Genomic DNA, 23,753 nt, shown 5'->3' on the forward strand with positions numbered 1-23,753 from the left:
TCTCCTTACTGCTCCCGTTGTGAACAAGTGAACTGTAATTAGTTGTTAAATCTGACAACAGAGCCTGTATTGAAAGGAAATGTAATTTAGCTCCTAGGCTACTGGCTGATCTGCTGACGGAGATCACTGTTTAGCTTGCTGAACCAGTAAATTGTTAAAAAATAAGGAAGAGTGACAAGATTGTGGTCTCATTATTTCTTAAACCTTAAACTCCCGTTGGCACAACACAGCATTTTGGTGGAACACCAACTCACGGTGTCACGCAATGACTGGATGCAGGTTTGATTATTTCACTCCACTAAATACCAGTCTCAGCCAGGTAGACATGGAACTATTACTCTTAAGTTTGACATTGGCAGCGGAGAGAAAATACAAACCTTACCATAGAGCAGATCTGTCTGGATCCACAAAACCGTTCAACTTTGCATCAAGTTTCTTTGAAAAATTAGTTTTCCAAACTCAATTAAAGTATTCTATGTACGTGGCTAAAATAGTCAGATACAGTACAGTGCAGGTCAGCAAAACAGCTCTGTTGTTTGTGGAAGAATTACAGTAGTTCGGAAGCATGTTCTTCACTTCAGATGATCTGGGTTATCCGCTGACAGACACATTGTTTTGCTTTACCATCACTGCAGCACCACTGTCTCTCTGTATCATGGAAATCATTGCACAAAATAGAATTTAGCGGGATACTTACATTGAATGCAATCCTTATTTCATACTTTATAGGATGTTCACATTCAATTTAAGCCAATGAAGACTTTGAGCAGCATAACTAATTTAAAATGTGTTTACTCTCAATCTTGCAAGTAAGTTTCATTATGCAACAAAGAAAAGCATTCATTTACAAATTGAGTTTCAGAGCTGGTAAAGACATGTGTATAAACCCCGACTACGTTAGCAAGATTGCTCTTTAAATAGGCCAAAGTTTTAAAAGTGTCTTGTTCAGACTAGAGCCATTCACCAGCCTTCAGCCAGTGTTTAAGGTGGAATTTCCATGTGTTGTAGCAGCATTGATTGGAGATTTTTGATTGATGAGATGGTGTGGATTGATTTGAGGTTGTTGACTTCATTTAACTGTCCTGCTCTATTAACTGGACTTCAGGAATCTCTGATGATTGATTCGTGGTTGTACTTAACTGACCATTTGTCAGTAAAGATGAACTGACCAGCAAAATGTGATCTAAAGAAATAGTGTTTAGTCTTTAGGAGAACTGAGTTCACAAGAATGGTTGTCGGTATATGGGAAGTAGAGGAGGCTGAAAAAGGTGGACAGCTATAATCCGTTTCTAATTTGTACTGTAAACAGGAATCGTAAACTGGGTTTAAAATAAAAAAACTGTTCATTTCTCCAGTGCTGTTAACGCTCACCTTGAGCACATAGGAAAATAACTGAGCTCTTTTCAATTACCAGTGCTTTAACATCCAGAAACCTGCAATCAGAAGGACAGCAGACAAAGCCCTTCGGACATCCCAGGCTGAGGCGAGATTTGTCTAAACTGCGATGCTCACTTGCTCCCAACAGTGGTGTAATGGAAATACAATGGTCTGAAATGTCATTCTGCCAGAGTTAATGTCCTGTGAAGAATCAGAACCGACAGGACTCTAATTAGATCTTCTCCTGATGCAGACATCAGATTCTATTGAAGATTGTAATGCTCCTTTTCTCAAACCAGGAACAGAGAGCTCTCGGGTGTTCTTCTGAAAGAACCAGTGTGACATTTTTTTTTAATTCTCCCGTTTAAACGTTGAAGAGAATACAGAAGAACTGCAGCCTGTGCTTCTGCTGTAATAGTTTCCCGAAGAAAGCATCACTTTTGTTTTTCCTCCACATTCACTGCTGGTCATTTACAGTCAGGTGTTGATTTTGTTAGGTGGATTACAGGCTGAATAGGGCACGCAATCTGCTGCAGGGATTTTGGAACACCAAGGTTTACAGCTATGCCTCGACTGAAATCGTATTCGGATTCGAGCTGTGCCAAACTAGGTTTTACTGCATGTGGGTTTGGATTCCTCCTATTTTATTTCTTAACCCAGAGGCAAAATGGCAGCTTGGCATTGGGCCAGTTTTTATTCTATCAGCTGGTGAGCTGGCAGAGAGCAGTGATTCCACAGTTTAGATATTGCTGTCCCTCATACGCTTGCAGAAATGTATGTAGTTTTGTGCACGCTAATCAAGGTTACAACAATGACTCTGGCACACCGTACCACTCTCAGTACTTTTTTAATGAGTGAGACACTGTCAGCCCAGACTTAATGTAACTGATCAGCCAAATCGTGAATGCAATTATTAACCAAATGGTTAATTTGGAGCGCTTCACAGTGGCAGAGTTTGACAACGAATCAGGAGGAGGGAGGTGACCGTAAGCACTGTCAGCCATGATCTAACAGAATGGCGGAACATGGCCTACTCCTGTTCCTATATTCTTCTCCACTGCCACCATAACTGAGATTTGCCATTTTAGCAATCGGTGAGTCATTTTTTCTGTGTGGCTCACTGCCATATCATGCAGTGCATTTACCTACAAATCTCTACTGGGCAACTCACTTTTAAATGAGTAATATCATCTTGCAATTATTTTGTAAGAACAAATAAAGAAATTTCGCTTTAATGCAGCCTTTTTATGCAGACTTGCCCAGTACTGTGTAAAGCCATCATTATAATTATATCAAACTGTTTTTCTGCATTTAACAAATGACTGTAATCCCTTACTTTTCAAATGCAGCCAAGAATTGCCGAGAGTTTGATTAATACTATGTAATGGTGTATTGTCGGTCAATTAGCAGCCCATAGTTCTGGGAAAAAAAGCAAAGATTCCCGTCGCTTTGAGCTCTGGCCAGATCTGTGTTAGGTGAAGCTCATGTTCACCAAACAAAGACTGAGAAACTGACATGTGCAGCTTTCATACGGGCTATTGGCATATTATACCGCTGTTACACAAAACTGCCTCAAGTTCTAAATTTTCATCATGTTTTCAGCCACATTATAAGCTGCGTGAAGCACTGAGACATCCTCCTGATGTGAAAGATACTATATAAATGTTCTGGCAAAGGGGACAAGTAAAGCATACCAATGTTTGGTACAGATCGTCAGGAACCAGCTCCCTTTTATCCAGGCTTTACTTCCATCCCTCCCTATTTTCCCCTCACTCCTTTGCTCTTCCCTATTTAGAGTACCATTAAAAATAAGCGAGTGAAAAACATTCCAGTCAAGCTTGGGGTGTATTCAAGGTCTTAACCGTTCACAGGGGTGTATGTGTGTTTTGACTAATGACCCATAGAGAAACCACCGAATTGTGAACCATCCAATAGAGAAACCACCCAATTGGATTATTAAATGTTCTTCTGTCCATTTGAAACATTGCTGACACACATCACACTGTGAGGTACTGAAATTAACCTGACAGCAGCTCTAGTCAGGCTGATGGCTACTTCGAATGCGATTCTGCTGCAGCTTTGTATGAGGGAACTCGCGGCTTTTGAATCTAAACAATGGGTAAAAAAAATGTACTGAGTTGGATTTCTTAAAATGCGATATGTCTATGTTGAAACTTTGGGATGAAATATGTGACACTTCATAACAGATTTAATGTGCTAATTATGAAACTGTGCATGTTTTCACTCCTATGTTATGAACGCATAAATAAGATCAATACTTTTCTTTTGCAATTTGTCAGCTGCTTGAAGGAAAGTAATAATAAATAATGATAATCATTGCATTTGATATATCCCTTATTGTGCCTTCATGATGTCTCAGAGTATTTCACAGGATTTAATGTAGAATGCCGTGCGTTTATATCTTGGAGGTGAACAGGGCAACCAATTTGCATCCAGCAGAATCCCACAAGCAGTCATGAAGTGAATCTCCAATGAATTGTTTCTTCATTCACTTTTATTAAGAGGTTGTGATACACTTATTATGAAATAATATGTGCTTTGGGAATTAGAAGGATTATCTGGCAGGAATCTAGAGGAAACTGTCTGAATCAACCATTAGTGCAATATAGATGAAAGATTTGGTTTCCAAATGCAAGTAGTCTTTTGGAATAATAGTAATCAATCCTTGCATTTGAGATAGCGCCTATAATGTTGAGAATGTCTCAAAGCCATTACCGTAAAGTTTAGTGACTGTGTATTTGTTGAAGAATAACAATTAATAATAATAATTGCCTTTTTATGCTGTCTAGATGTCTCAAAGTGCTTCACAAGATATTCTATAAAGTGGCATGACTGCGTGTATTTTCTGTGAGAAGGATTTAATAAGGGTTTCAGGATTCAGTAGAGATCCATTCCAGTAAAAGTATGAGTTGGAGTTTTTATGAAGTATAGTAACTGTGTGGAATAGACCAGTCGGCAAAATTTAGGTTGATTATTCATTCCGAAAGATAGAACGTCATTAAGGATGCAAAACCATGGAAACGCGGAATGATTAATGCTCATACAAAGCAAGTATGTCATGTACTTATATAAACGATATGTTGCCGAGGTGTTTTCTTCCAGGCCACTTGGCACTGATTGACGGATTGTTTTGATTTTATGTAGTTTTTTAATTCCAAATTGTGTGTGTGTGGGGGGAGAGGGGAGAAATTATCAGTTCACATGATCCTTGCACTAATCATTAGTTTCTGTGACAATTAATGTCCTCCAAGGGGTGAATTTCACATTGATCACATATCAGATAAATGTGAAATTCACCCCTTGGAGGACATTAATTGTCTCAGATCTAGTTCTATATTTGGCGGCATTAGAAAGCTATTGTGCATTGCTGTAATACTATTGCATTTTTCATTTTAATTTAATTCAAACTGAACAACTCTTTCGTTCAGTAATGGCTTACTGTGCAACGAAATGATAAGTCATTAGTCTTACTCTTCAGTATTTATATTGCTCTTGTAAGATTGATATCATCTTTCTTATCTCCTTAACATTTGGAGCCTTTGGGATAATTACTGTTGCTGTCTTGCTGTTTATTGATATCTACATTAACTGAACCAAGCTCTTCAAAGCTATGTGCTAATGAGCTGAGGCATTTGAGTTTACATTCAGTGCTGCATGATAATAATAAGTGATGCCATCAGGAAGCTCGCTCTCTCTTCCCAAACTAAAAAGCTTCCTTCTGGAAAGAGAATACTTACATTTGATATATAACATTCCAAACATCTCAAAGCTCTCACATAATGATTTACTTTAAAGTATAGTGACTGCTGTTATGGCAGGCAAACACGGCAGCTAATCTGGCGGTGCAAAGTTCCACAAATAGCAAGGCGATGAATGGCCAATTGATGTGTATTTTTCGTGAATTCCAATGAGTGAGTAGTGTGGCAGGACACTGGGAGAACTCTCTCCTTTTCATTTAAAATAATGCCTTTGGATGTTTAACATCTACCCGGAATACAAGTACAGCTTTACGTTTCATCTGAAGGGTTGAAGCAGCAGCAATGCAGAGCAACATCAGTAACTGCACTGGAGACTTGGATGACACCTCTGGCAAAGCAGCAGTTCCCTAGTAACTGCACTGGACACTCCAGGGTGGCACTCAACAACAACAACAACAAAATTATAGTTATAGAGCGCCTTTCACGTTGGGAGGACGTCCCAAAGCGCTGAACAGTCAGGTGTCGGGACCTGAGCATGGGGGAGGGGTGGTGTAGGGCTGAGGGAAGGCCGAGAGTTAGGAGGGAGACCAAAGGCACAGTCGAAGAGAAGGGTCTTGAGACCGGCCTTGAAGGATGTAAGGGAGGAAGCGAGGCGAAGGGACTCCCAATAATGCAGCCCTCTCTCAGTTATTGCCCTGGAGCCTCAAGCTGGATTGTTGAGACCCGGATCCATGGCAGTAAAACTGTGAACTTGTCTTTCTTCTCACAAAAGACAGCAAGTCTAGCTCATATATAATTAAATGTTTGTTTGCGGGCTCCTTCAATGGCTCAGCTAGTCTATTCAGTGAGGTGGCTGAGCTATAAAGACTGAGAAGGTTTGATGCTTGATCTCGCCTGATCTCAGACAGGGCAGCAGATAAGGTGTTACAATCGGTCTGGGTTAAAGGGGGGAAAAATCAGTTTGTGTTCCGATTTTAGTTCACCATCCAGCAAGTTCTGCTACATGTGGTGCATGTGTGAACATCAGATAAGATTCATTGTCAAGGTTTATGCATGATAATTGTCACTTGCGTGAGGTACTAGAGGACATTGACCCATGGAATTTTACCCCAGTAAAAGGAAAAAGGAGTTAAATAATAATAATCCTTGCATTTGACATTGTGCATTATCACACCTTTTAAACGTTTTAAAGGCACTTCACAAGATTTTTGCTGTGAGGTGTATTGACCTTCACCGCAAGAGTTTCCTCTTCGATTGTTCCTACAATCACCTTCCCTTCTCCCTGGCTACGTGTCAAATTACACCATTGTTTAGCGATTTGAGACGCTACCTTACATGAAGGGCGATGCTATCTAATTGCAATTGCTGTTGTTGTATATGAGGGCAAATGGCTGGCAGTTTTTTCAAGACATCATTTTCATTACCTTCCCGTCCAATTTTTTTAAAAAAACTCAATCGATGAGTGTAAAGCCTCGCGAATTTAAGCATGATTCTTAGACACTGACTTTACCGGCAGAGAAATACACTCAAAGCTGCCAAGGGGATTTGTTCAGGATGTGAAGAGATATTGCTCTTTAAAACAATCTCCCAGTTAATCCCTGTTCATACACTATCACCGAGACAAAAGTTGATTACAGAATAATAATGTTCGCAGACTCCAAATGTGACAAGGAGAGGATTTAGCCTTTCTGGGAGGCAGTTTTCATCCTGTTTTGATTTCCCAAGGTGCTGCTGTAACATAGGGGCTGGTCCAGCCGTCACCTTCTTTGATTACCGATTTTGTATGTTGGGTTTTACTGACTTAAGATCATTAATTCTAATAAGCTCAGGAGGGTGTTAATATGTGCAAATGAATGAACAACAACAGCAAAATTACATTTATAGAGCGTCTATTCAAACGTGAAAGGCGTTATACAAATGTAATCTTCTTGTTGTTGTTCACATCGGGAGGACATCCCAAGGCGCTGGACAGTCAGGGGTCAGGACCCGAGCATGGGGGAGGGGTGGGGTAGGGGTGAGGGAAGGCAGAGAAGTGATTTCTGCACATTGGCTTAGCATTCTCGGCTGAATATACGTCTGGAATCCTGTCACATGAATGCCGATGAACTGTTGCCAACAGCTCTGCCAATGACCCATGCGCGAGCTTTGTCTTTGTGAAAGTGACGGGCAGCAATTGCTCAGGGTTACGGAGCGCAAGGCTGATTCCCCATTTGCGTTCACCACTTATGTAATATGAAGGATTGGTGAGCTCAAACACAGCATGCAGAGAATGCGTTCAAATGGAATGCTCTCTCTAAGAGAATAGATGGAATATTTGATCCAAGAGTACCTTTGCTATAAAGGAAGGTAGTAAATAATAAATGGGGCTGTGAGTAAATGACAACGATTAATGAGCCCTACCTAAAGAGATGAACTGCAGTACTCATATTGTCAACAGATGAACAAAGTTCTAAAACCGGCATTCAGTGACACTTGAACAGTTTTGTACACTTTAAATTGCTTTTAGAATTGAAAACTATAAATCCCAAACCTTAATCCGTTTTTATGATACTAAATTTCCTTTCCAGCCGCTTAAACTAAGCTCACTTTCTCTCTGCTATAACATCTGTGATGCTTGTTGTACTGACTGTCAGAAATGTTTAATTGTGGAAACCATATGGAGCTTGAACGTGTCTCCAAAGAAACCCAAAACTAATCTTTTATTAAACCGTAGCACAGCGAGGGCGAAATGCTCTGGGAGCTTAACATCATCGGCTGTGGAAAGAATTAATGATTTGGAGTTTTTAACCGTACGATAGATCAGTCTTAAAAGCTGCAATGTTTATTTTCACAAGTATATTGCTGGGGTCTGCTGCTGGCACTTTCAAACCCTGAGAATTATTGGCATTCACACTGAAAATGAATTTCTTGGTGACTTTTGTCTCCTCTGTTTCGATTCATTTTTTGCCTCATGATTGAGGTAAGCTGCGCACACACCTTCACCTACTGCTGCCTGTCTGTCGCTTTCCCCTTGCTATTTATTTCCTATTTCCAAATGACTGTATAGTCTCAGAAATCCATTCCTCTCCAGGATCCACAGCACTGAGATTTCTGCTGATCTACTTTCTGTTGGTGCCCTCTTACAAGTGTTACAGTGGCTTGTGCAGTCAGTCAATAGATCTGCAATCTGATATTTTGACAACATTATTTGTTGCTGGCAAATAACTACTCGACTCACTAGCTGGGCAGCCAGAAACCGGAGGGAATTCTGACAGACAAACATAGGAGCTTAATAGGGGCAAAAGACCTCTTAAGCCACAGTCCTATTACTTATGCTGTAGTTACGGTATTCTAATCATAGATTGAAGGAACCACTATACTGAGCAGTCAGATTTCCCCAGCTGATAAAGAAATGTGTTTAAATTTTCAAGACACTCTCTAGATTATCAGTGGTTGGAACTCTAATGCTACTGTTGCAGTATTAATAGCTCCGTGGTTTTGTTAGATTAATTTAGTAATAAAGGGAGTTACTTCCCATGTGTTTTGATCAACGATCCTCCAGAAAATTTGGTCATTTACTCCATAGCCGGTTGTGAGACCTGTTGTGCGCAAATTTTCTAGCACATTTACCTACAAATGCACAGTCACTACATTTACAGCAATTACTTGTGAATGGTTTTGAGACGTTTTGACTTTATACAACAACAACAAGATTCCATTTATAGAGCACCTTTCACGTCGGGAGGACGTCCCAAGACGCTGTACAGTTGGGTCAGGACCCGAGCAGGGGGGAAATGGTCAGGGTGAGGGGAGGGAAGGGAGGGGAGCGAGGAGGGGGTAGAGAGTTGAGAGGGGAGCTGAAGGCACGGTCAAAGAGAAAGGTCTTGAGACCGGCCTTGAAGGAGGAAAGGGAGGAGGCAAGGCGAAGGCACTGGGGGATAGAGTTCCAGAGCCGAACTCTAGACTCTAGCCGAACTATAGCCCCTGTATATGAAAAAAAATATTAAAACAATAATGAGGTCAAAATTGTGGTATTCCTCAAGACATCTGAGGGGAGAAATTCCATGTAGGTTTAGATTTATTTTATTAATGTAGCATTTCAGAGTGGTACTCCAAAGCCATAATGGACAGAGAAGTCCTAGCTGGATAATACCACGGAACTTGTCGGTGCTTTGTACAGGTAAACTACACAGTTACCACCTGCTTTCAGTCCAGTTCCTAATGGCAAGGCATTTCTAAGAAACTGACAAATTAAGTTAGATTGTATCTAGCCCACTAAACCACTGCTACACCTATTTCATTTCACTGATAGTATGATTAATTACTAGTGACGGATATCTCTTGTTTTGTTTTGGCAGTGATGCGCCGGACGCCATTTGGGGTAGACATCTGCTGCAGGAAAGGATCGAGGAGTCCTTTACAAGAGCTCTACAATCCAACCCAGGTCAGTACTGAGCTCCACGCACACCCAACCGGATCTCTCATTCATTCCACTGTTGAATGCCCCAACGATGCTCGCCCAAATTAGGAATATCCCAGTTCTAAGTCTGACAGGGACCCAGTCCACATAATGTCTCCGGACCCAGAAGAATCTTGTTCTGCCTCTTAGAAGTTAAATTTGGAGATGATGGTACTGAAATAAATCAACATGAAGAAAGTTCCACAAATCGGAGGGGAGCAGGTCTTATTTGCTGTAATATGCCCAGTCATGCTTTGCCTTTGTTGGATTTTATTCCAAAAATTGTAGAACCTGTCTATAGGGATAAAATCCACTTCTCATTGGAATCACAGTCCTCACTAGGCCATGGCAATGAAGCAGTATGTTATTAGTTTGAAGTCAGGACTCAACCTTATTCCCTTTATAAGAATCCCGGATAGCTTTGTACAATTCCAGCAAATTTAATGGAAATGGTATGTTTAGTAATGGGATTTATAAAATGCAGTAATCCTTTATTTGCAGTAGGTGAAACTTGGCTTCCTGCTATGAGGTGTTTAGTGGCATAGGTGCCAAAATGAGGTCCTTGCCAAGAGTTATTGTTCACAAGTTGGGCTGCAAACCTGTTGAAGTGAAAAATTGCAGACAATTCTGTTTTTTCAGTGAAAATTAAAGTCTGAAGATGATAATTCTTTCTTTGCCCATGTTGCTGTGCGTGTTGCTGAGAACAGGTGAGGTTTACTTTAGGTTTGTAGCAGAGGTGATCACAAGAGTAAAATAAATAAATTTGAGTTCCCAAGCCCTTGTCTGGGTAACTTCCAACCACAGACTGTCTGCAGGTCCTTTTATGTCAATGCAGTATAAATCTGTGCTGGGATGCTAATTCACCACTTTGTAATGTTGCAGAAAGCGTCGTCTGCTTTGAAATAAAGATATTTCGTTCGAGGAATGTTTGAGTGTATACTGACATTTCCTGATCACCTGTGGGTTGTGCCCTTTACAGAATTAGTTCAGCTGCTTCAATCCTTTCATGACCTATATTTAGGACTGGGATGAATGAGTCTCCTTTTAGCACATTCCTCTGTGTTTTCCAAAGAACCGGATTCACATTCCGACTTTGGGTACAATGGTGGAATGGTGTAAGATGGGAGGTGGGACTACAACAGTCTGCAAGAAGCATGAGCTGTCAGGTTGGAATTCTTTTCTTAAATCTTTTAATCCAACGCTACTCAGTTTTGCAGTTTTACCTTGAAATGTTCTTAAATTTAGACTGAGAAGCTAGAGGGGGGAGTGTAAAAAATTATACAATAGACGGGGTGGTGGGGGTGGGGGGAATTGGGTAATAATAAACCATGTGCAAATACCATGTGTGTTCAGGGAGAATTATAGGTGACCTCAATTCGGTAATTAATTCATGAAAAAGATTGCTTGTTTATTGCATACATTTCCGCTTCTTTCCCTCTCTCTTGAAGACATTTGAGGGGAGAAATTTCAACTGGGTCTATTTCTGTAGGGTTTCAGAACATCCAGAACTTGGCAAATTCTTAAATATAGCTTTAATTTTGAAGCCAGTTTTCTGCAAGTTAATTTACAAAACGGCAAGACTTCAAGCTTGAATCGAATAATGTTCCAAATTATGGATCTTCTAAAATGCCACATAAATAGAATAAATCTAGACCCAGTTTGAATTTTTCTGTATTGATTCATTTTCCTTCTAGTGAGGTACACTTCCACTGGTGCCCTGTAGTATCTCAAAAAAGTAAGTGGCAATTATTCATGTGAGAGCCTTGAGCCTGAGTGGCAGCGAGTTATTTGGCAGAGTGTAGGGAGAGGCAGGGGAGAAATATCACAGCTGAGCCCGATCCTGCCCTTTACCCAACATCTGTACTTCCAGCAAGGGATGACGAGACAGCAAGTGAGTGCCGGAAGCCTGGCTGATTCCCCTTCCTTAACCTGAGGGCACTGAGGAAATTGTGGAGTTCATACAGCCACCTCGGCTGAGCTAACCTAAGGTCAGACCAGGGATCAAATCAAAGGGATCAAAGACCTCCTTGGTTTGTGTGGCTCAGATACCTATTGAATGAGCTTTCTGAATCACCAGGGACCATTTCCTCCATTTTTGTGTCAAATAAACTGAGCTGCTGAGCCTCAACTCATTTAATAATTTCTTATCTTAGGCTGTCAGTGTTCTAAAAGCGATCCGCCAATCGACTAACAACCAGATTCCTATTTACTGCTAGGTAAACCGAGGCGTGTGGAGTAAGAAAACTTGCCCAACATTTCGCCCTGCCTGGGCATTAAACCCATTAGGTGCTCTCGCTTGCGAGGGGAGTCTCTAACCTCTGAGCTGCAGGACTACAGGATTTCTTTAGCCATTATCTAACTTTGCTGGGCTTCCATGAACTTGCTCTCTCCCAAAGAAGGGTATGAAGTATCTACTGACACCTCAAGACTCAGGAAAAAGGGATCTGGATAGACAAAACATATTATGGTTTATAACATTGCAAGTTTAATTATTTAACAGTATTTAAAAAGGATAAATACCTGAAAAAAATATTTAAAGGACACAGGGAAAGAGCAGGTGGAATGGGATCAGAGTAGCTGGCTCCAATGGGGGAAATAGCAGCAGGACAGACAAAATGGGCTTAAATAACCTCCTTTGTGCTGTAAACCTTATCATATTAGAAAAGATACTTCCCTAATCAGCATGTAATGCTGGCATTTTTCCATTCAAATTCTGAGATTTCCTGCTTCAAACCCTCAACTGCACTCATCAACGATATAATAGCAACTTAACATAGGACTGTAATTTCCATAAATGAGTATCTAGATTAATAACCCGCAACTTACTCTCAGTTATCTATTGTTCAATTCCTACCTTTACTAAAAGTTTCAGATTGTTTTTTTCTCAAAATCTCCTTGGATGTATTTATTTTCTGTTGAAAGGATTCTGTGCCTCCATTGCCTCACTATCAAATGTTGTGTGAGTGTGAGAAAGCCTTTGAAAACTTAAAACTTGAGGCGTAAGTAATGTTGCAGCTTGTAATGGATTCCAGCAGGAAAGCGTAGTGGTTTGAAGAGAATATAACAACGTGCATTTATATAGCACCCTTCACACCAGACGGCATCTCGGAGTGCTACATCTAATCTGACTTTACACCACTAGAAAAATATCCTTTTTTTTCTCAATGTGGCCTTCTACTGCCTCTATAAAGGATATGGGAAATGAACAGAAGAGTGGGATTAGATTAGGTGGTTCATGTGAAGAAAAACATTAGCGCGGACTTGATGAGCCAAATGGCTCTTTTCTATGGTAACATTCTGTGATTCTATAACACGAGCAAAAGGCACAAAAATAAAACATTTGAAAATTCTTTATTGTTTTGTTGTCCTTTTATAGTGTAGACGCCTAGCTTGGGTGGTGCATTGTTTGTCAAGCTGCTTGGAAAATCTTACAGCTGATCTGAGAATAAAGTGAGCTATAGTGGTTATTAAGTGTGATTTTGTTAATTTGGAATTCCAGTCTTTATGCGTGTGAAACTCACTGTTCTTCACAAACAACTCTCCTGCCACATCCTGCTGTTTTCTCAATACCTACTTGTGCCAGCACAAAAGTGGTGAGAGATTCTTTGACTTCTCACAAGCCAAGAGCAGAGTAATACAATGGCTTCCCTTTAATGACTGTGCACACAACTAGTCAATGCAGAACAAATAGAGTATGAAGCATGATGGAAAGAGGTTGAAAGATTTGCTGCCAAATACCAGCAAGACCAATCTGCCGGACAAAATCTGCCCAGTGAGGGATTTTCTTGATCATTTTGTGTCCAGACAGTGATGTGTGTTTCATGTGCTATTTTGCACACAAGTAGAGGCTTGGGAGCAATAGATATAGTCCATTATCAACTCAGGCAATTGTCTTCATATTTAAGACTCTGCAGAATTTTAGAAAACTTTTAAACAGCTTCCAAATCAAGACTGAAATTAAGAAATTTTTAAAATTCTTCACAACCTTAAATATGAAGACAGGGAGCTCAAGGTTAAGACTAGAGGAATTTGGAAGGGCTCTCCAGTGAGCTCCAAAATGGAGAGCTTTTCCTGTCCACACTACAGCATCTGGAGGTGTTTTCAGACTGAGGTCCAGTTCTGTGATTCTCACAGTCCCATTGTTACTCTGGGTATGTATGACAAGCTGTAAAGAACATTGACTCCAGCTCGTGAAACTGGTAGTTCATACAAATGCTTGCACACTAAACATGGGTCATTGGACAGTAAATAGAAGCAGTTCACAGTAGTTTTGCTTGTTACATCTATGGTTTTCCTCTCATCATTAGTAACAGGCAGTGCTAACTTCTCCTGAACAGCAGAGACTGGTTTGCTGAGGATTTGTCCCAGTTGTCTCTAGGAATGGGCAATCAGTAAGCGGAACTGAATGTACCTTAACTGAGCGGGACATTTACGCTCTGACTTTGTTTTCATTTCTAAATTGTGAAAATCTGTAACTTACTAATGTATATAATCATCTCTTGAAAATGTTGGGTGTGCCCTAAACTTAAAAATCACAGACTGATTGTATAATCTCACTATCAGGCCTAGATGATTAAGGAGACAAAATTCTGGCCTGGCTCAGTTGGTCGCACTCTCGTCTCTGAGTCAGAGAAGGTTGTGGGTTCAACCCCCATGTTGGGATTTTGGGCTCATAGTCTAGGCTGACGCTGTGTATAGTGCGGGTTAAAATATACTATGAAAAATAGGTTTGCTCTGCTGGTGCTGCAGAGGCAGTGAGATGGATTTAACAGTAATATTTGATATTTATTACATCAGTGTAGTTATGATCCTCAACTATTAATATTCTCTGAACCTCCTTACTGATGACGACAATCAAGGAACTAAAACTCCACAACACGGAACTTCCCACACCACATTTAGTAGTTTATACTTTGTCATTCAAAGTGGAATTGCTGTGTTTGTGCTTTTGTAATTACTAATTCTGAGGATGGTTGCAGCTATTAAATCAGCCATTGTTTCCTGTGCAGCAGTGTAACTGCGCAGTGTGACATTGTGTAATCTCTCTTGTGCCTCTTTCCATTACATGTTGAGTGTAAACCTGACGACAGCTGTACATCTTCACAGCTCAATTCCCATGTAACTTGCTGTAAGCCAAATACTACAGTTAGTGCAATAAAAGAAGACGGTTGTGTTTGCCGTTTCCAACGATGCTGGGATCAGCTATTCCCTTTGTTAGAAGTAAAATAGTAGCACAGCATATCGGGGAACAATACCTTAAGTACCGAGAGGGAAAGTTAAAGGCCCTTCAACCTCACTTAGATTGGAGAAAAAGAATAGATCCTGACTTAAATATTCCTTTAGGGATGGGAGCCACGAGTTAAATGGTGAATTTTAGTACCCCAGTAAATATAATGGATATCAGTAAATATTCATGGTAATCAAAGGCCCTAATTATCAGCTCCTCTTGCTTTACTGCTTTTGGCAGACCGAACTCTAAAAATGTATATTGTTTCACCAAAGATTCCTGTTTGACACTATGATGTCTATGATATCTGCCATCAAAACGGGAGAATTATTGGAACATTTCTATACTGGGCAACATTTCCAGTACTTGTGATGCAGCTCTACTGGAAAACATTGATGAGCTAGAATGGAAAGTGGTGCGGAAAGTGAGTGCTCTGAAGCACTGAGAGGATTTAAACTCTCAAATTCAACTATAACAGGATTTCTTGTGAAAGATGGTGGTGAGGTGGAAGTTGCTCTATTATTCTGTGAGCTGTGTGCACCTAATCTCCTGCTGTAATATGCAGAGCTTTATAAATCCACGGAAAATGACTTCTACGGAGGTTCTGAAATGTGAGTGAACACATGGGCATTTTAGAAGTGCAAGGTTCAGTATTAAATGGGAGTTGTACATTGATCTAAGTTGTAAAAGGCAGGACCTAGTTAAAGCAATGCAGTAGTAAATGTTGACATGGAGAGCCATTGAGACTGTAATTTGTGCTCTTTTAAGATACTTGACTGGTTTATTCTTGAAATGCCTAACCACTCGTTGCTGCTCACTAAACAACATTTTTTTTATCCGAATTGATTTTGTTTGGTCATGTTAAGGTGGGGAAATTTGCATTTTATACCAACTTTATTATTTAATTAAATCTATTGCATTGTTACCAGCAATGCAAAACAGTACAATAAATGTAACATCCTGTCGCTCAGTGGTTAGAGCACTCGCTTTGCAAGTGAGAGACCTGAGTTCAATTCCAGGCAGGGCGAAACCTTGAGCAAGTTTCCTTATTCCACACGCCTAATAATAATCCCTCCAAAAAATAAAAACAATAATAATAAATTGGTCATTTTCAATCCATGACTGTTTGTGGGACATTGCTGTGCGCAATTGGCTGCCTCGTTTCGCCCACAAATATACGGTCAATTCACTTTACAGTCTATTCTGTGAAGCGCTTTGAGATGTCAAGAAGATGTGAAAAGCGCGATATCAAAAGCAAGGATTATTATATTATTATAATAGATGAACTCAAACCATGGAGGCTGGAGGCTTGAATCTACAGCCTTCTGACTCACAATCCTACCAATTCTTATTGGATTATTATTATTATTATTATTATTATAATTCAACCTGACACACCTAAAAAATGATTTGCACTTTGGTAATAAAATACTGAGACCAATTATTTTTAAAATATGCCAAAGGTATCCATACAAACGTGTCATTGTAGCAATAGGTCAGAGACTAGATTACCGTGAAGGAGTATTTTCAGGCTTCTGAAATGCACAACTTTCCAACTTTGCACAGGCTACTCTAATATTTTGTGAAGTAAGTGCTTCAGGGCGCAACCCCACGTGAAGGGGGCTATATAAATGCAAGTTTTGTTATTGTTGAAATACCTTTTGTTCCCTTAGAATAGAGGTGTGATCTGATAATACTAGCATGGCTGAAATGCAGTAAAATTTCAGACACAAATTCTTCTGTGAATCTTGAAATATATTAATGATGGAAAAGCATTAACAAGCTCTGACTTTTTTACTTTAAATTGGCTCTCTTACTGTATCTTCAGCTGTGCACATTCAAAGTCTAGTCCCTTGATTTTTCGTGTTTCTTGCCAATGTGAGAATTGACTGAACTATAAGACTGTTGTCCATCCTGGTGAAGCAAGACAGGTTGGTTTGGTTTAATTGGCAAGTTAAATCTTGCAAACTGTTTTGACAAAAATCACTGCTGTAATTGATGTTCAAGTGAAGGACGATGGCATCAAATCAAGATTAAGCAAATGATTAAATCCACGAGTTTTAACTGCCAGGCTCATCATCAGATCACTTTATTCTTAATTACTCACAAATCTTTTGGGACATATTGTACTGAGACAAAGCTTGCAGATGCAGTTAGTGCAGGTTGCAGTAGTGTGAATGTTTGATCAATTGCAGTTTTAGCTAATTTTTTAAAATCCGTTTGCGTGTTAGCACTTTGAACCATGAGCAAGGAATTGCAGTCTCAATGGCTCTCCATGTCAACATTTACTGCTGCATTGCTTTAACTAGGTCCTGCCTTTTACAACTTAGATCAATGTACAACTCCCATTCAATACTGAACCTTGCACTTCTAAAATGCCCATGTATTCAGTCACGTTGCAAGGAGGGAATTTTAATGATCTTAAGGACCAGGAATAGAGATTTACAACATGCAGTATGGCATCGTCTGATATGTACAAACTCTCCTTTCATTTGCTGTTGCGTTTGTATATAGATATCAAGTCAGTCACTCAATGCTGACTATTATACTTTTCCTTGATGATGCTGATGTGAGCACCATTATCTTTGTGAAGAGCATTCTACACGAAAGTGAGTAGAATTGATTCTGGGCAGTATTTGGTACAATAAATGAGTAACCAGGGGAACAATGGAGGGCTGTGCCCTGTTTTGTAAATTATGCAAGCAAATCATATGACATCTTTGTAATAGACCCTAAATGATGGTATGTGATCCATTACTCCCATTCTAGTATAATCTTTAGGAAATGGTTGACTGGGATGGCAGGTGGAACAGTTCACTCGCTGTTTATAGCCCATCACATGCAGTACTTTCTTAATTGCAGTTCACCCTCCCATTCCTCTGAATAATCAGCATTTCTTTCTCCCTGTACATTGCCAATCAGTAAGCTCCTTGTTCAGTGTAGTGGAGCGTTGAGACACCCACAGCTCAACAGGGGAAAACCTGCAAATTTCTGTGGAAAGTTTTTTTAGTCTAAATTGCTTCAAACAAGTGGTTTAATATAGGTCAGTCACATGCTCTTTTCTCCTTGCCTTCAAATATTAATTAACCCTTAATTAACCCTTTCATAACAGGATTGCTCTTTGGAAACCGACCTTCTTCCATTCATATTTTTCAAAGTAGCTCTACATCAAAGGACTGCTTTTCAAATACACAATGTTTTGAATGTGATGCAGAAGTGACAAGATTAGAGGGAATAGCTCATCTTCAAATTGCAGACACAATAAGATCAAAAGAATAATCCATTTTATCCAGCTGCAAAATAGTTTCTTTAGCTCTTCCCCAGGCGAAGGAAAGGCCGAGGTAGACTCATCGAATTATACAGGCACAGAAGGAGGCATTTGGCCTATCGTGTCTGTGCTGGCTCTTTGAAAAGATCTATCCAATTCAATCCCACTCTCCCACTCTCTCCCCATAGCCCTGCAAACTTGTCCTCCCCAAATATTTGGCACTTGGCATGGCTTTTGGCCATGAGAAAATGCATTGTTTAGTCTTTGCTAGAAACAGAAATGAAGTCCTCAAGAAAGCAAACTATTAGAAACATGCTGCTGTTAAAAGGACTGAGTTCTGACATCTCTTTTTGCAAGTTAATTTAATTTTAATTTAATTTTAAGTTAAGTTAATTTGTACAGTGCAATTGTGTTCTAAAGCACTTAACCATTTGAAAATTATCTGTAGAATTGGCCATTTGCCCACTTGCTATAAAAAATAGGTTAGTAATGTGTTCAGATGAGACATTAAACCAATGTCCTCTCTGTTTGCCCTTTCAGGTATATGTTAAAGAGGCCTTGGCACTATTTGGAAAGAGAAGGGACTGTCTCCCAAAATCCTGACTAACAATCCCCTAAATAAAGTTGGCCATTCATTTCATGGATGTTTTTGAGACACTGCTGTGTGCAAATTGTCTGCTACAATAACCTACAAATACACAGTCATTACACTTTACAGTAAATCCTGTTAAACACTCTAAGATGATCTCCTGACATGAAAGACACTTTAACAAACGAAAGGATTATTATTGTTATTATCCACCTATGTCACAATATACACAGAAGAGTAGACCAGATCATAGGGGATGAGCGAGTCCATTATTCCAATAAACTGGGAGACAATTGAAGAGAACCGTACTCTTAAAAGGTACTCAAGAGTCTCTGGACTCAACTTGTGCAGTGATTGGCTCAGAAATCTCCACTTTCACAGCGTCTATATTACTCCTTGGGAAAGTTCGCATATTTCTGTTGCAGCACGAACCTTGACTTTGTGAGCATTTTATATGTTAAACATCAGTAAAAAAAAATAATGCTCTCAGTGATACAATATGCAATGGCTTTGTACAAGTTTCATCAAAAAAATGTCCATCCTATCATTCAGTGGTAATCACACTCTTTTAATTTTAGTTTCAATTTCAGCAGGCCTCGCTGCACATTCTTGTCTTGAACAATTGACTGATGTCAATAAATGCTTCAAATCCAATATGCAAGATTTTTTACTGACCTGCCCTTTTTTTTATCTTTAACCGGAGACACTTTTGATGTGTAACTGCCTATTTCTTGTTCTTAAGTTTCTGAATTTCTGAGGGAACTGCAACATGAATAAGTCTTGTCTGTGGGAAGCACAGGACTCTGGACGTGTAAATAAAACCCTCGATGACTGATATAGAATTGAGAGCTTTGTACCATTTTAGCTTTCACTCCTAAATGAACAAACCCGATAATGTCCCGGCAGAACAAGCTTTACTTTTTCCTCCTGTGGTTTTACAAACCTCTCTGACACATCAATGCTACTCATACACTACTCAGTTTCACAGTCTGAGTCGCTGTGATAGACCAAGAGGTTCACAGGGCACTCGTCCTTTAGTGCTGAACTTCCACACTGAAGCATAGTCATCAGTTTACAGGCAAGAGCTCAAGAACTGCATCTCCACCCAATATAGCAGCCATTATTGTGCACAAAATTAACTAACTCGTCCACCCATACCCAAAAAAAGCACACAGTTATTCTACTTTACAGTATCCTGTGTTGGGCTTTGAGATATTCTCCTGGCATGAAAGGCGCTACACCAAATGTAAAGATTATTATTATCTTTCTTGCCTCTTTTCAACCAAAAGTTAAGAAGTGTGTGTGTTGGTGGGAAGGTTTGGGGAGGGTGCGAAGAGTTCCAAAAAGTTTTGAATGGGGCAAATGTTTTTCTGGGTCTTCCATCTCAGTGGTTTTGTTTTGTTTTCTCCTGATCTGAGGATCGGAGAGCTGTGCCACTGAAATAATGCGTCTAACAGAAGAGACTGTGTGTGCTGTGTATTTGAACAGGAATGGTGATGTTAAACATGGAATATGTGATAGTAAGATTGCCTTTTTTCCTTTCATTTTCAATACAGAATTCTATTCCAAAGCTTCAGAAAATAAGTATTTTTAAACTCAATCCATTTCACTTCCCCATCAGTATTCTCCCGCTCCCCTTCTCCTGAATTGACTGAATTCTGCTGGATTTGGTGTTATGAGTGACCATCTTCCACTACCTCATTAAAGTGGCCATTCTTTATGCCCGAGACCAGGCAGTGAGTGTTACTTGGCTGTTTGACTGTGGCTGGCACTTATTAAGCACAGTCCATTCCTTAGCTAATGTTCATACGCATCCATTTCCCAGCGTGACTCAGTAAATCAGGTGTAGGAACCCAGGTTGATTTATTTTCTTCTCCTCTCCTTAGACCAGGGGCACTGAGGTCAATTTATAACACTCCAGCTAGTTAGGTGATCTCAGTCTGACTGGGCTTTGATTGCAGGAACATTCCAGGACTGCATTATTCACTTACATATTGGACAAACTGCTGTACTAATGATGCCATTCGAGACAGCCAACGCACTTTAATAAGCTTACTTCTCCATCAGCACCTCAAAGCTGTACTATTACATACACATATACATTTGACAGCTCACTGAGACTATCTTTCGTGTTCTTATCTAGTCATGGAGGTTGGTTACTGAATGAAAAGAGCTTTTTGTCCAATATGTAAGATGGTGCTTCCGTATTTAACAGAGAACCTAGTCCAGAGTCAAGAGATTTATTTTCCTCCTTTCACTTTGAATGGGAAGAGAACATAGGCAAAGTGTGGGCAGTCACGGTGAGGTCTCAAATACTGTACCCCATTCAGCATGGGTTGAGTTTCAGTTTGGGTTGTTACTTGCACTTAGAACTTAGTGCAGATGCAGGGATTTTCTTCAGTAAAGGAGATGATTTTCTCAGTATTTGTAGCAGTAAATCGTAGAAAGATCAAACATAGCTTTTATTATGCTTCGCATGCAGCCATGATTTATTGCGATTTTTATGCAAGTAAAATGCAGTTTTCTTCAATTATGCAACCAGAAGATTACATTACTGAACCTGTAACAAATGATCATGATAGAAGTAGCTTGAGCCTGTGTTTTCTAAGCACCATCTGCTGAGTCGAGAGGACTTTTCTTTTCGATCGCGGCTTTGGTCACCTTCTTCCCCCTCCCCCTGGCTCGGCCCAGGGATCTGTTATTGTGAAGCGCTCTGAGACACCATCCGGCGTGAAGGACGCTATATAAATCGAAGTGGTTGTTGACCACTTCACCTCTGAGCAGCCGTGCTGACAGCTTGCTTTAAGCGCTTCAAGACGTTATCCTGCCTGATAGGTTCTTTATAAATGCAAGTAGTTATTGTGGAAGGTACATGCCTATCTGCATGTACTAACACAGGGGTCTTTGCCCTAACAAGTAAATTGCGCAGATGAAGCTTTCAAATTATGGGGTAAAATGTGCAACATTTCACAACTGATTTTATGTGATAATTATGTAATTTCATCCTGTGTTTATCACTCCCTCACTCATTCAAAGATCCCTAATACTCGCTCAAAGTCCACTCTTTTGAGTTTTTGTTCCCTTTCCTAGCTTTTCATAATATCTCTTAATGTTTGTTAAGAGTTCTTGATCTAAGTTATAATTCCTCACCAATAGGCGAGTGAGAAATACAAATGTAGTGCAATACAATTTGCATTTATGTAGCACCTTTCCCATCGGAAGGATGTCTCAAAGCACTTCACACAGCTAACTGAGCACCCATGTTTGGGGGATGTAGCTTATGAGGGTGGGGGGGAGGGGGGAGATGACCCACAGTATTGTTGAAGAGTTAGGTCTTAAGGTAAGTTTTAGCGGGGGAGGGAGTAGGGTTTCCAGGATGGAGTTTCACAGTGTTGGGGCAGAATGACTGAAAGCTCGCTCCATGATGGTGAAGTGGATCGAGCAGAGAACATGTAACCGGCTCAGGAAAGTTTCAGATGCCTCTCTTTTTAAAAAAAACCTTTCTCACTTCTACTTTAAAGTGGAAAATAATTATTTCTTTCTCCATCTCATAGTCTCCATCAGACTTTTCAGGCCCCATTAGTGGTTGGTAGCCGGGAAAAAATAAAAACCCATTGTCAGTGTGGCTCAGTTGGTAGCACTCTTGCCTCTCGGGTCAGAATGCTGCGGTTTCAAGTCACGCACCAGGAATTATGTAGAATGATGCAGCAGGGAAACAGGCCATTTGACCCAACCAGTCCGTGACAATATTTATACTACACATAAGCCTTCACCCCTTTGAATACCCTCTCCTATCCCCTTCTCCCTCATGAATGCATCAAGTTTTCTTCTAAGTATATTGATGCTTTTTGTTTCAACCACAGCTTCCAGGAGTGAGTTCCACATTATCACCATCCTCTGGCCAAAGCAGTTGCTCCTAAACTCTCTATTAGCTCTATTACCATTCTTATATTTATGACAAAGAATGTAACTGATAATCCAGAATGATACATCAGTACAAGGCTGAAGAAGCACTGAATATGAAATGCAGTTGTTTTTCCCATCTTTTCCTCTTGTAGGATCACAATGGAGCCTCGTTATAACCAAATTATTCAGATTATAAATGCTTATGACAAGATTAATAAAACGATACATTAATTATCTGTGAACTCATTACTATTTTCCCAAATGTAAATTTTTTTCTAACAATTTTTTAATGAGGCAGAAAACATAGAAGAGCAATGTGCAGTGAGGCGTTCAAGCCTATTTAATCTTCTGGCTGCTGTTTCCTGGAGAATCTTTGAACGGAACGTGCACTGATATCTAATGGCGTTGTCGTACAGCTGTCGTCAGGTAGCGACACAGTGACATTCTGTTTATTGAATGCTCAATTTGACAAGAAAAATTATTTATTAAACCAAACTATTCGTATAACCAGATAAAACATGGGAGGAGATTCATCTCCCAGAACTTAAACTCCTCGCCCGCCGATTACGCAGGAACCGGAAAGACTCTCCTCCATCAATCAGTCCCATCCAAAAAACTCTGCTTGGGACGTCTTTTTGACTTGAAAGGCGATATACAAGTGTAATTTGTTGCTGTTGTTGTCCACCGTCACACGTGTATAAGTGACAAGTCGCCAGCGACCTCTCTGGGGAGCAAGGCTAGGTGGGGGGAGGAGGAGAGGATGTCAGTGATGTGTTCTAGAGGATAGTAATTTGGGACTTTATCTGGACCCAGATTAATTGTTTTTTATACAAATAGGCATGGGGAAAACTTCAATAAATCAAATTATTCTTAAATCCTCTTCAATTAACCAATCTATATTCCTACATTAGGTGTGCAAATTGTTTGGGATTTCTAAATTCTATTCAATAAACCAAACTACTCAATTATCTGATAATCAATTAACTGAATTTCACAGCAATAATCCTTGCATTAGATACAGCTCCTTATCACATCGTCAAGACATCCTCCCAGCATGAAAGACGCTGTATCAAATGTTGGATTATTATTATCGTAGCCAAAATGGTGAGAAGAGATTGCCTTTTCTGGTGATATGAAAGAGCCAGTTACATTCAACATGAAACATTAACTGGTATTCGTCACCAGTTGCCGGAAAAGTGCATAGAGCGCTCCTTAGTCCATAGCGAGAG

General features: G+C 40.0%; 1 protein-coding gene across 2 annotated transcripts in view; it reads left to right on the forward strand.

Annotated features, from left to right (window-relative positions):
* chst11 (carbohydrate (chondroitin 4) sulfotransferase 11) overlaps positions 1-23,753 on the forward strand; it is an 81,413-nt gene that overhangs the window by 21,180 nt on the left and 36,480 nt on the right. For both annotated transcript variants that reach the window (XM_007895289.2, XM_007895290.2), the window contains exon 2: positions 9,434-9,519. In XM_007895289.2, coding sequence (XP_007893480.1) covers positions 9,434-9,519 — 86 coding nt within the window. The remainder of the gene's footprint in view (positions 1-9,433; positions 9,520-23,753) is intronic.

The sequence above is a fragment of the Callorhinchus milii genome, unplaced genomic scaffold (assembly GCF_018977255.1).
Source record: "Callorhinchus milii isolate IMCB2004 unplaced genomic scaffold, IMCB_Cmil_1.0 Scaffold5, whole genome shotgun sequence".
Classification (NCBI taxonomy): domain Eukaryota; kingdom Metazoa; phylum Chordata; class Chondrichthyes; order Chimaeriformes; family Callorhinchidae; genus Callorhinchus; species Callorhinchus milii.